This window comes from Anabrus simplex, chromosome 11, assembly GCF_040414725.1.
Source record: "Anabrus simplex isolate iqAnaSimp1 chromosome 11, ASM4041472v1, whole genome shotgun sequence".
Lineage (NCBI taxonomy): Eukaryota > Metazoa > Arthropoda > Insecta > Orthoptera > Tettigoniidae > Anabrus > Anabrus simplex.
In genome coordinates this window covers 46663499-46675817 of record NC_090275.1, presented here as the reverse complement: position 1 = coordinate 46675817, position 12319 = coordinate 46663499, and the positions used below count along the sequence as shown (strand labels likewise).

Genomic DNA, 12319 nt, shown 5'->3' with positions numbered 1-12319 from the left:
TCTTAGATTTCCAAAGCTCGGATAGTGTCATTATCTCGGATAATGCACACTTTTGTATTTACTACAGAATTTATTATCTCGGTTTACCAAAAATTGTTTCGTTTGGATTTGAATTTGAACCTTAAAATTTTCATACTGACGCACGGAATACGAAAGACTACGTTCTGCCGCTATTATCGAAATGTAAACAAATTTTTAATTGCACGGTGTTTGCAAATAATAATTTACGATAAATTCTGATCGCTGTTGACCAGAAACGAAGAGAGAATCATAATGGCGGCAGAAAGCTTTAACATCATAGAGAATGAATTAAAATATAGGATATGTCAATACGAACCAAAGATCCAGGTAAAAATCCCTGACCTGGACGGGAATCGAACTCGGGGCCTCCGGGCAAGAGGCAGGAACGCTATCCCTACACCGCGGGACCGACAATAATAATAATAATAATAATAATAATAATAATAATAATAATAATAATAATAATAATAATAATAATAATAATAATGTGATGGGTCTAACGCACCACTTACTGCTTTCACGATTTACGGAGACGCTGGTGAGCAGAAATTTTGTTCCGTGGGCGTTATTTTATGATAAGCCTACAGACACAAGGCTACCGTATTTAAGCACCTTCAAATGCCATCGGACTGAATGGGGATCGAAACCGGCACCTTGGACTCAGCTCTTTAGGCTATACTCAGCCTGACAGAGCCAATACAAAACACAGGTTATTCTCTCGCTGGCGTCTTCCAACGTTTCCGTTGCATGCTGTCCCAAAGTTTTTTTTTCTTTTTTTCATAATTGCAAGCAATGTCAACTGTGACATAGTAGTGGCACGTGCATCTCATAAGCACAGTGATTTGCTCATTTTGTTCTAGTCTGTGGCAAGAGATAGACGTAAAAATACAACATCCATCAAGAGATCGCCACAAACTGACTCATTCATTAATAAAAACCATCTGCCCTTGGAGCAATTGTGCCAATTTCTGCAAAAGGAGAAGAAGATATTCTTTGTCGTTTTAACTTACCGATATTATCTGGTTCGATAATCTGCCTGCAGCTTTAAAAAAATGGCGTCTCACCACTCACTTTTGATAATGGCAACTTTTTTTTCTTTTTTGTTAATAAATTTTGTTTTCTGCTTTAACTTCTGGCCATAGATAACAGTCACTATATGTTGAGACGCTTATTACCTCACCGCGAATATTTGGATTGATGAAGTTGAGATCCTTATATAGTGCGAGGTGATGTAATACTCTACTTACTACTTTCAGCGGTAGATAAGAAGATTTTATTGATGTGATAACGCTCGTTTTTGATAAGATAATACATTTTGGCAACACCATGTACGTGCTTCACTCAAGGCTAAAGTATTTTCTTAAGTGTGCAAGTATCTTTTAGAGAGCATTGATGTTTTACCCCTGATGATAGCGCTGTTGACCTCAGCTGTTGTGACCGGTGAAGGGTGTAGAACAGAGGTGCCCATCTGAGAATTCCACTTTTAATTATTAAAAGGTCAGATAAAAATTCGCCTACTCTAATTCTCTGAGTTCTACTTTCTAGAAATAACCCATTCCAGTCACTCTTTTGTCTAGTCCAATTGCACTCATTTTTGCCAGTAATCTTCCATGATCTACCCTATCAAATCCCTTAGATAGGTCAAACACGATACAGTCCATTTATTTATTTATTTATTTATTTATTTATTTATTTATTTATTTAGGAAACCAAAACAGCGAGGAGCCGAGTTCTGCAATGAAAAATATATTTACAATGCAGTAGCACATTGCAAACATAAAAAATAACTGTAGAGACGCAACAATTAACAATAATACATAATGGCAAAGGAAACAACGAGGAAAATTGAAGATTGAACGTAAAACGAAAAGAAGAACTTATAGCTAGGCACAGTAAGATAAATACAGATCTAACACTGAAGTAACGATATAGTACAGTAATAAATAAATAAAAAATAAATAAATAAATAAACAAATAAATATTACATTATATATGTTACGGAGTTATCCGTGGTAGTTAGAGGTGAAAGAAGGTGCGGGCGGGAATAGGTCTCAACTTACGAGATTAAAGTTAATTTAAAACTTTAACAAAGGTTGTATTTTCTTTTCAAAATCAACAAATAACGACAACAGAGTAACAGGTACCAAGTAGCAGGAAAACAATCTAAGAAATTACAATTGTTACAAACTTTGGGCTTCGAGCCCCAAGATTAATTTCTGAGCTCTCAGCTCACCACCACAATAGGTAAAGGGCAGAAAATCCCTAATTACAAGGAGCACTTGCTCCTAATTACAATGTTAAGATGAAAAGAGCAGGCCCGCTCTCAATTTTACAAGCCTGTCAAAGGCTACAACCACCTTTATTCCTAACTGCCCTTAAGGCACACATACAGTGAAACAGGGGTATCTTGTACCCAACCTACAGGGCCTTCACATGAAGAAAACAAACACTGGGTTAATTAAATGGCCCAAAAAACAAATTGACTGGAGGCGTAGCTTGCACTCCTACATGAAACTTCTTAAAACCTAGGTGGCACTCGGCCAGTTATACAGGGGCTAATCCCATACTAGGGAGGTGACTAGTTGGCAAATAAGTTTAAGACTTTAAGAAGGAAGAGAAAAACGGTTATGAAAACATAGTCACCTCAAATTCAAAATGAAGGGGAGTTCGAGAGGGTTAAGCACTCTCTATCCCAAATTGCGGCTAATTTACATGAATACAGTAAGGTTTACATTAAAAGGACTCGAATCTTCCCCCGCGGGTTAAAACTGCTGAGCTAGCAAGAAATAAAGATGTTAACAGGCCATTACCTTGTAGATGAACTGCTGCTTGGAGAAAGAGGCGCTTCCCGCCCCCTGCTATATATGTTCACACACTGCGAAAGATGTTACTGAAGTGGCACCGAGACAAGAAAATCAGGAGTTTTTATACCCTCGTGGAAAATTCGAGACCTTTCAAGAATGAAAAAGACACACCCCTTCAACTTTATTGGTAGACAAGGAATTACACATGGAAACCTGAGGAAGAAAGCTATGATTGGAGGAAAATTAATTACAGAAATTACAGATTGGTTAAATTCAAAACTGGCGGAAAGAGAAGGGTTATACTGCCAACCCAAAAAATGACTGAAAGAAATTTAACAAAGAACAAACTTATGAATACCAAATTTCTTCAAAACAACAGTTCCTTCACTTCGCACTAGGGTGCACAATTATAGTTCTTAAGTAGTGCCATCTAGAAGAGAATGTCCACACTTCTTGCTACAGAGCAAACAAATACAAATCGAAACAGACATAGTTCAGAACACTTCAAAATTTACAGTAGAGACATCTTCCGAGAAACCTTTGATTTAATACAGATTGTTAAAGTTCAGGCTTCCTCCTGTAGAGGGATTTCAACTGGCGCAATATTTGAATTCGCGGCGTGGAGGTGTACCGCCCGGTACAGTATACAAAAGAGGGGGCAGCAATGAGGAGAGGAAAAAAGGAATATGAAGAAAATGAACTGGGTTAAGTTAAGGAGGAATCGATTAAAGGAGGCATACGAAGAGAAAACGTCCAAGTTCCTGTCAGAAGATAAAAGAGTTAAGGAGGGTTGGTTTGCGGATAAGCTTATTTGGCCGAGAGAGAGGCGGGAATACGGAATATGAAGGGGCGGATTATTCCTGGTTTTGCGAGTTGTAAAATGAAAGGATATTCATTTTATTTGCCCTTACAAACTTTTGAGTAGTACTCACATACTAGATTCCTTGCGGGATTTCAGACCGTCCTTTATTCCTTTGGGTAACAAGATAAGTTTCCTACAATGATCCTTATCATTATCCATGAGTCAAATTTTTTCAGCACTACAGATAGAAAACATAACTACAATATCCAAAACGTGGAATGAGAACAACTCCAAAACCCGTTTCAGTTGCAGTATGGAACATACGACGTTATGGCTTGAACCACCACTGAGTTTCAGTCTTTGTTCACTTGGAGAAGCACTATCTATATTAGGATCTTGTGTGTTGTAAAGCGAGGCACTTACTAATACAACCACAAGCAAACTTGTTTCGCCTCCTTTTGATACTTATAACATTTTGACTTGGCAGCGGTCAGTTACCGTTTGTGTTATATGAAAGACGTCAATTGAATTTTCGCCGGAGACCATCGCCCCCATTTCAAATAATATACCATGTAAAAAGACAATAAATTGAAATTAAGAATTTCAGACTCTGTTTTATTTTTATATTTTTATGCTGAAAGATAAATATATGCATACAAAAGGACATTACAAACACGTGTTTCTTAAAAGTTAGTTTTTCTTGATCTTCTTTTGTGCAGATTTTTTTGAAAATATCTTTTTACAGCAATAACATAGTAGTAAGACTGGTACAAGTGTTGCTGCCGCCAGGAAGGCGATCACGTCCAGCAGTAGATACTGGAACAAATTCAAGTCCTTTGCTGCAGAACGTAAATGAGATGCCCCTTTGTGTCTCATGACATACTCGCACCAGAACACGGCTGTTTCAAGAGGAGTCTCAGGTCGGTCTCGGAATTTACTGGACAGCTCTCGCATGTTCTTTGCATAGCTGGAACAAATAATGAAACTTGTTATTTTCTACAGTGTTGAGCTCTAAAATAATGTTAACATAATATCATAGTCTACATGGATCATTTACAGATATTAAATGACAGGGAGAAATCCTGTTGGGTGTAAATATAGCAAGCGGTTTGATCTGTGCCGATGACCTGTACCCGGTGGAATCGTGCGCTGAAACTCTACGATATGATATCTTGGAGCAAGTAATGAATTTCAGTGAATATGAGATGAAAATGACCATTTCCAAGTCTAAAATTATGTCAGTGGGAAGAAACATCTGTACCAATAGAGGAGGGGATAAAATCTCATTTCTTTTCACTGTTGCCAGGAACTTCAGTTCAATATATGTATACGTAATGTACAGTATGCATCCGTGTATGTATGTATGTAAACTGACCATGGCTGAAAAACATGCCGAGATAAGTAAATAAGGACAAAGGGAAATGCTTTCATTCCCCTCCCCCACGGGGAGGGGCGGGCCACCTAGAAGGTAACGCCTTCTCTCTGGCCAGGAGATTTGGCGGGTTTGGAGGATTGATTGGGTTTGTGGGTGGAGGGGATAGGTTTGATTCGGTGACGGAGTTGGGAGGGGGTTTCGACCTCTTGGCTAAGTATTTATTGATTTTTTTCAGTATGTACAGAATATTTACAATTTACAATTTTGGTGTTTTACAATTTGTTTTTAACATTGTTAATCTTGGTCTTACGTTTTTAATTCTCCTTGCTGTGTTAGTGATGATTTGTCTCCAACGTATTGTTTTTACAGTTATTATATGGAAATATATCCCTTGCCCCCGGTTTTATTATTAAGTAAATACCTGTTTCGTAAAACCTGTGACGCTGTGCTGGTCATTGCGAAAGCAAGACGTAACGGGAACTGCCTCCATTTGAATCTGAAATGCAGCTTACTGCCAGCAGACACCAAACCAATCCTAGGTAGATAAATTACCTCATACTTGGAAGCAAGAACCTTTAATGACTTCTAACTTTTGTCATATGGAGCAACAACTTTCATTCTGGTGATAACTTGATTTCACAGTCATCTATCGGACTAACATAGAAAGATCTGCATAGACGACATTACAGAGCCCTCTGACGGGCTGGCATAGAAAGATCAGCGGAGACAACTACAAAGGCAGTGGCGATACATTTAACTGCAATGACCTAGGTATGATATTATTCGACTAATGACTATTTTATGCAAATAAAGGACTTAATGATATACATGACATTTTTCTAGTAATCCTGAGATGGAGACCTTTCTTTTGATGTATAACACACAGGCGTTACAACTGCGGTTTTCTCGCAATTTTGTGTTACACGTTTAAATTATATCATAGCTGTATAGATATTGGAGAATGGAAATGATTGAATCGGTTATTACAAAAGGACTAAAGTCATATTTTGGCGAACATTAGTTTATGGTGATAAACAATTCCTTGGGTATAGATGAATATTTTAGATGCGAAAGGATGTAAGCCTGACCCTTAGAAGTGCATGAAACCATCTGCCGTTTATATAACAACGTAAGTCAACAGACTTAGGGTTTTACATAAATAAACGCATGTGTGTGCTCATCTTTGGGAAGATCATTTCTGAATTCTTCGTTTCGCAGTTGGAGGTACTGTTAAATCTGTTCTAATGTGGAGGGAAACATTGTTAAATTTACTAATTGTGTAGAAGTATAGATTCTAATGGATTCTTACAGTTTTATTTATCAAAACGCATAAGTCAATTCTTCTTCAAAAACGTTTACCGGTATATGCTTCTGCCATTATCCTTCCAAAATGTTTGTATGCATCTTTCATTAAACTCCATTGCTGAGGTACAAACTTTCATAGTGCAAACTTGCCACATACGGAGCGGAAAAAGTTTACGGACTTAGTTTTCATTAATGATGATCGAGAGATTTATTAAGTTATTTCTTCACTTTTCTGAGCAGTTGACGTTTTGACTTATGCCCCTTTATAAATAACCTATTCAACTGCAGTGAATATGATTTTAAAATGATCATTTTTAAGACAAACGATATGTCTGAATGGAAGAAACATATAGCTAAGTTCATAGAAATCGCATTCCACTCCATTTCATTTTTGCCAGGACTCAAGAAAATAAGTTCAGTGTATGTAGACTTATGAATGAATGTATGAATGTATGTATGTATGTATGTATGTTGACCCCGTATTCCGTTTCATTTTTGATGCGGCTACGGGTATGGGGAAAAGCTTAGTAGTATAACTCAGTGGGGCGTTACAATTACGTTTGGACAGCCCGAATCTCTGGTGGAATACATTCACGCATAATGCTGTCAAGCGGGCTCCCCAAGACATGTTGAACTGCTGCTAATTAACCTTTCAGTTAAAATTCACAGCTGTTTTTTTTTTTTTTTTTTTTTTTTTTTTTTTTTTTTTTTTTTTTTTTTTTGTTAGCCAAAGTCCTACAGTGCGTAGATGATTTTTGTAAAATTTCAAGGTAGGTTCCTTTGTGTGCTAATTAATAGTTCCCTTATCAGCAGCTTCAATACTGTCCCAGCCATAAAAAAACACTGGAGCTTCAGTGGCAGCCACATTTTGCTCTGGCCTGTGCTAAAAGATAATTGAAAAGTACTGCATCCATCAGTAAATAGATACAGTCTACTTTAAAGAGTTAAGAATATTGTACATAATATTGATCAATATACCTTACCTTGGGTCATCAAGTACAGTGCGTATTGCCTTCACTAAATTTTCTTTGGTAATGTCTTTGTAATCCAGCCGGAGTCCAACTCCATGACGCACTGATTTCTCAATGTTGATTCGCTGATCTGCGAAGAACGGAATTCCCAACATGGGCACTCCTCGATGGATTGACTCTTGTGTGCTTAGCAGTCCAGAGTGTGTGATGAAGAGACGAACGTTCGGATGAGCTGGTGGACACAAGAACAGCAAAATGCCCATTATAATTATTAATACATGTCACTTTTGAAACAGTTGTAATGCCACTATGTAATACCGTTTTATACTCTAAACCATTCAACCGTACTTGAGTTAAAGGGCTTCTAACAGACAAATTTAATGAAAAATATTTATTTTTGGGGATGCCTTATCAAATACACTGCGGACCAAAAAGCATGCATCATCCTGAAGGACTGTGCTCAGTGGCAGCAGACTGAGGGATTGTTGTGTCAGTGATTAGTTTGTCACGGACATCGGTGATCAGATGGCGTTCAGGAGGTCTGTCCGTGCGCAGTCTATTTTAACTCTGCAGACAGTTGCTGAGGTTAGAGGTGAAGAGTGTTTGCGACTTCACTTTAGGGTACAAGCATGCCGCTCCGACGAGTACGTGCTCCTGTTTGACAGCTGCAGCCATTTTCCGGAGTCGCATTGTGCGCCTGCTGGAAGCTGTACGGACGTACCGACGGATTGCTGCACACGTCGACTGGACAGAGGAATGGTGCTCTGTTGTCTTCAGTGACAAGAATACGTTCTGTCTGTATGCAGGTAATGGACGTACACATGTTTGGCGTAGACCTGGTGAGCGGCCTATTCCAGAGTGCTTTCGCCCACGACACCGAGATCGCAGTTGGTGTTTCTGCGGGTGGAGTAACCAGTGCTCGCTACATTGCACAGGTTGCTGTTCCCGTACTACTGCCGTTTCTTCGACAGGAAGGTCATGTGCTTTTTCAGCAGGACATTGCATGTCCACATACAGCTGCTGCGACGCAACGTGCTCTGCGTGGTGTACAACAACCGCCCTGGCCAGCAAGATCACCGGATCTCTCGCCGATTGAACACGTTTGGGGCATGATTAAGCGGAAACTTACGCGTTCTCAAGAGCCTGCAAAAACCATTGCATAATTACATCACAAGATGCAAGATGCTTGGGACAAATTACCGCAGGATGCCATTTGGCACCTTTATGATAGTTTGCATGCGCAAATATACGTCTGCATTACCGCCAGAGGGGAGGGGGTTTGTTTGTACTGTATATTGATGTGACTGTTTGGATACCCACCCTTCACTGTGACATATGCGTTTCATTTGGTCCGAATTTGTAATCGTATGATGAACTATCTGGCACATCGCTTGCGAATAAAATGGCATTGCCCTTGAGGATGTTGCAGATTTTTTTGGCAGTGCAGATTTAAATGCGTTAAATTCGCGAAATTTCTCAATTGCAACCAAACTGAATGTTGCACTGTATGAACAGATGAAGAACTATCTGGTAGAAGGCTGCCCTGCCTTCCATATTTCTGTTAGAAATCTCTCTCTGAGGCGGATGTGAAGGTGCCGATGTTATGTGGTGGTGGCGAGAATTTCTTAATTTGCTTCATATCAGTTTATGAATGTAAATGCCGACCTATGATGAGTGCATCTTAAATATTAATCTGCGATCATACGATTTTTACTTTTGGCATGTACAGTACACTAGCAAACTTTGAAGGGGTCAGAGTGTATCATATCAAATGTAAATACTTACCAAGAATATCTGATTGTGGCAGCCATTTCCCCACTTTGACATTCTTTGGCTGTCCAGGTAAAGTGTCTGCTTCCCATTTCCACAGTACTTTCTGCGGCAGCTCAGCAAAGGCACTCAAAATAGCTTGTCTCTTCTCTTCTTTTAACTTTTGACTTTGAAGGTTGCTGCCCAGACTAAAGAAAATAACTCCTTCTTTAGCGTTGTCAAGATATTCTTGCAAATCCTGTAGAAATATAAACAAATAAGGAGATTATCGTTACGTAAAATCCAATGTTTAATTAATATTGCACAGTGTACATTTGAAATTAATTTGCAGAAAAATTGCAAATTTGAAACAAACGCGGTTGTTAGCATGTGCTTAACAGACAAGACTTGTTCTCTATTAGGTCCCTTAATTTTCAGAATCATCATCTTCTTAGCGTTTGTCCGGCATTGGTGCAAGGTCCACTGTTTTGCAGGCCAATCTGCACTTTGTTCTATTGAGTACGTCGTTTTGAACAAGATGAACATAGCGCATGTCTTTGAAGGCGGTGAAGTCAGCGTTTCTTGGACCGACCACGTGTTCTTTCTCCAGATTGCGTGATGCGAAGTTCCGTCCGTACAGTAAATGTACCTTCTCTACGCATTTCGTGGCCAAAGGCTCTAACTTTTACAGTATCGTTAGACACCTACTATGGGATGAAAAGGTCCCACAAAGAACAAAAATGACCCTGTACAAGTCATATTTCATTCCCATCCTTACATATTCTCTGGAAACCTGCACACTAACATCAAAGGATTGTAGTAGGATTCAAGCCTGTGAAATGAAATTTCTTAGAACTGCTCTCCAAAAGACCCGACTTGATCATGTGAAAAATGATGATATCCGATCTAACCTAGGTCTAAATCAGGGCCTCTCAAACGCCCAAACTCTCACGCGTGCAGAGCGAGGTGCATAGGCTCTGTGCACTGTGCATCGGTACGCTTCACCTCAACTCGGCTTGACTCGGATGGTGTAGTGCGCTGAGAGCGACGAAGCGTTTGGTGGTAGACGACGTGTTTATCAGTGAAATAGACAAGCGCACGACAACAACATCATAATGGAGCAACCTGTTTCGAAGAAAGCAAAGACTTCCGAAAGTCCATTTCAATCGAACTGGGAACTTTCGTATTTTTTGTTTTTGTTTGTTTGTCGTGACGATAACGCCAAATGCTTAATCTGTGGGACGATAATTACGTGCGTAAGAAAATCGTCTATTGAAAGCCACTACAACAGACTACATTCGGAAAATTATTGTGAAATCATAGGAGACGTCAGAGAGAAAGAATTAAGGAAGTTGAAACAGCTTAAAGAAGAGCATTCTATATCCACAAATGAGGTTTGTTCCAGTACTGTAGCATTTTCATTTTGGTCACGGGTTCTGCATTTTTTAAAAATTATGTTTACATTCCTCTCAAACATGTATGTGTATTTCTAATTCACTTTTTTAATTTTTTTAATAACACTGGTAACCTTGTCCCATACAACTGTGCGTCTCCGCTCACCACACGTAAACATTTCGCAGTGGGGGAGAAACAGCAGTGAAGGTGAGGAACGCGGAGACAGGCCGAACGGGGAGACAGGTGTAGGGAGAGAGGAGTGGGGGGTCTGCACTCTGGTCAACCAAGCGAAGTCATCTTTTGCACCGTGCACAGTGCATGCACCACGCGCATGCGCCCTGAGAGGCCCTGGTCTAAATGAATCGATGGAAGAAAGACTTAGGTCATCTAGACTTAAATGGTTTGGGCATGTTAAACGAATGAATAGCACAAGGTTATCATGTGCTTATTTGGAAAAGAGAATAACAGGTAGAAGACCAGCTGGAAGACCAATAAGAAGAAGGATGGACCAACTGAGGGAAAACGTGGAGAGAAGAGGATGGAATTGGGAATCTGTCTTGGACAACGAAATCTTTTTTGAATAGGCAACTTTGGAAGACGCTCGTTTTCAAACACCCTACCCGGCTCGCTGGAAGGGCAAACCGATGATGATGATGATGACTACTGCAGTCTCACGCATCTTGTCTACAATCGGAGCAAATCCCATGATTATCCGGATTTCTGCGTTGGTTATATGTTCTAGTGGGTTCAGGCACTGCCTTCGTGAAGTGCAGGCCGTACTGTAGCAAGCGCGGAAATGCAATCAGCAGATCGTTAGGGGGGAAGTTTAGTACGTGAGTTAGTTACATGTGAATTCTTCGCTGTGTTATTGAAATTGTTAACGTTGGCCGCATGTTTACTCGGATATATATCAGACTGAGTCGCTATCGACTTAATTAGTGAAGAAAACTTAGTGTGAGCGTATATTCATGTGAGGCTATAGGTTAAGAATATCGCTCTGCCGTGTTTTAATTTTTTAGTTTATTTGTGTAATGTTATTTATATTCTGGTGTAAAATGAATTGAGTTAGTCCATTCAGCGTTTTATTATCAACCACGATGTGTATATAATTGAATTAATGAATTAATGAATTAATGCTAAGAGTTGCTGTGTGCCTGGGGCAAAGCAAATAATAAAGGAGGACAGTACACTCCAGTATTTGTGTTTCTTTCTGATGACGAAAGAGTTAGGTTATGGAAGAAGGCTATTCCTAGGGAGAAATTAATAGTTAATCACCACATAGTTGTGTGTATCAACCAATTTCCTGAAGAGTAAATCCTGAGGGAAATAAGTGCCCCGTCAAGATGGTGAGTTAAAATTTCTTATTGTGTCAAAAACATGGGTAACATTAGATAATATAGTTTTATGTAATAAGACTTACGGCTTATTTGAATTCGGTTTATCTGAAAATTCAAGTTCATTGTATCCATTATACCATTTTAGGTAGAAATGTATTGTGAAATAACACTGCTGAGATTTTTCCTATCAAATTTCATATCATAGGCAATGGAACAGGGTTATTCCATGAAAATTTAATATGAAAATAATTGTATAGACATTATCTGCTGTTTAAAAATCTACATTTTTTAAACAATAACTGAATTTCATGACAGTGACAGTGTCAGTAAATGTTTTGTTATTGCTGGAGGTTAGCTTACTCGTAATCTTTCTTGGTTGCTTGTTCTATATCAGTGTGTGCGATGTGAATGTTCCAGTTGACTAGAAATGGATAGAAATCGCAAGAATATGTCTCAAAGTGGTATCCTGTACTCGCGGATAGGAATGGATATACGCGAGAAATAGAACGTATGTCATAACTAACAAATATTTATGAATAGTTTTGGGTTTTATAAAATGT

At 39.0% G+C, this 12319-nt stretch overlaps 1 protein-coding gene across 1 annotated transcript in view; it reads right to left on the bottom strand.

The window, feature by feature from the left end:
- Window positions 1-3919: 3919 nt before the first annotated feature.
- LOC136883121 (uncharacterized) overlaps window positions 3920-12319 on the bottom strand; it is a 78283-nt gene continuing 69883 nt past the window's right edge. Inside the window, exons 15-17 of the mRNA XM_068229601.1 lie at window positions 9064-9286; window positions 7291-7510; window positions 3920-4594 (exon numbers count right to left, since the gene is read on the bottom strand). Of these exons, the coding sequence (XP_068085702.1) occupies window positions 4318-4594; window positions 7291-7510; window positions 9064-9286 (720 nt within the window). The 3' untranslated portion in view covers window positions 3920-4317. The remainder of the gene's footprint in view (window positions 4595-7290; window positions 7511-9063; window positions 9287-12319) is intronic.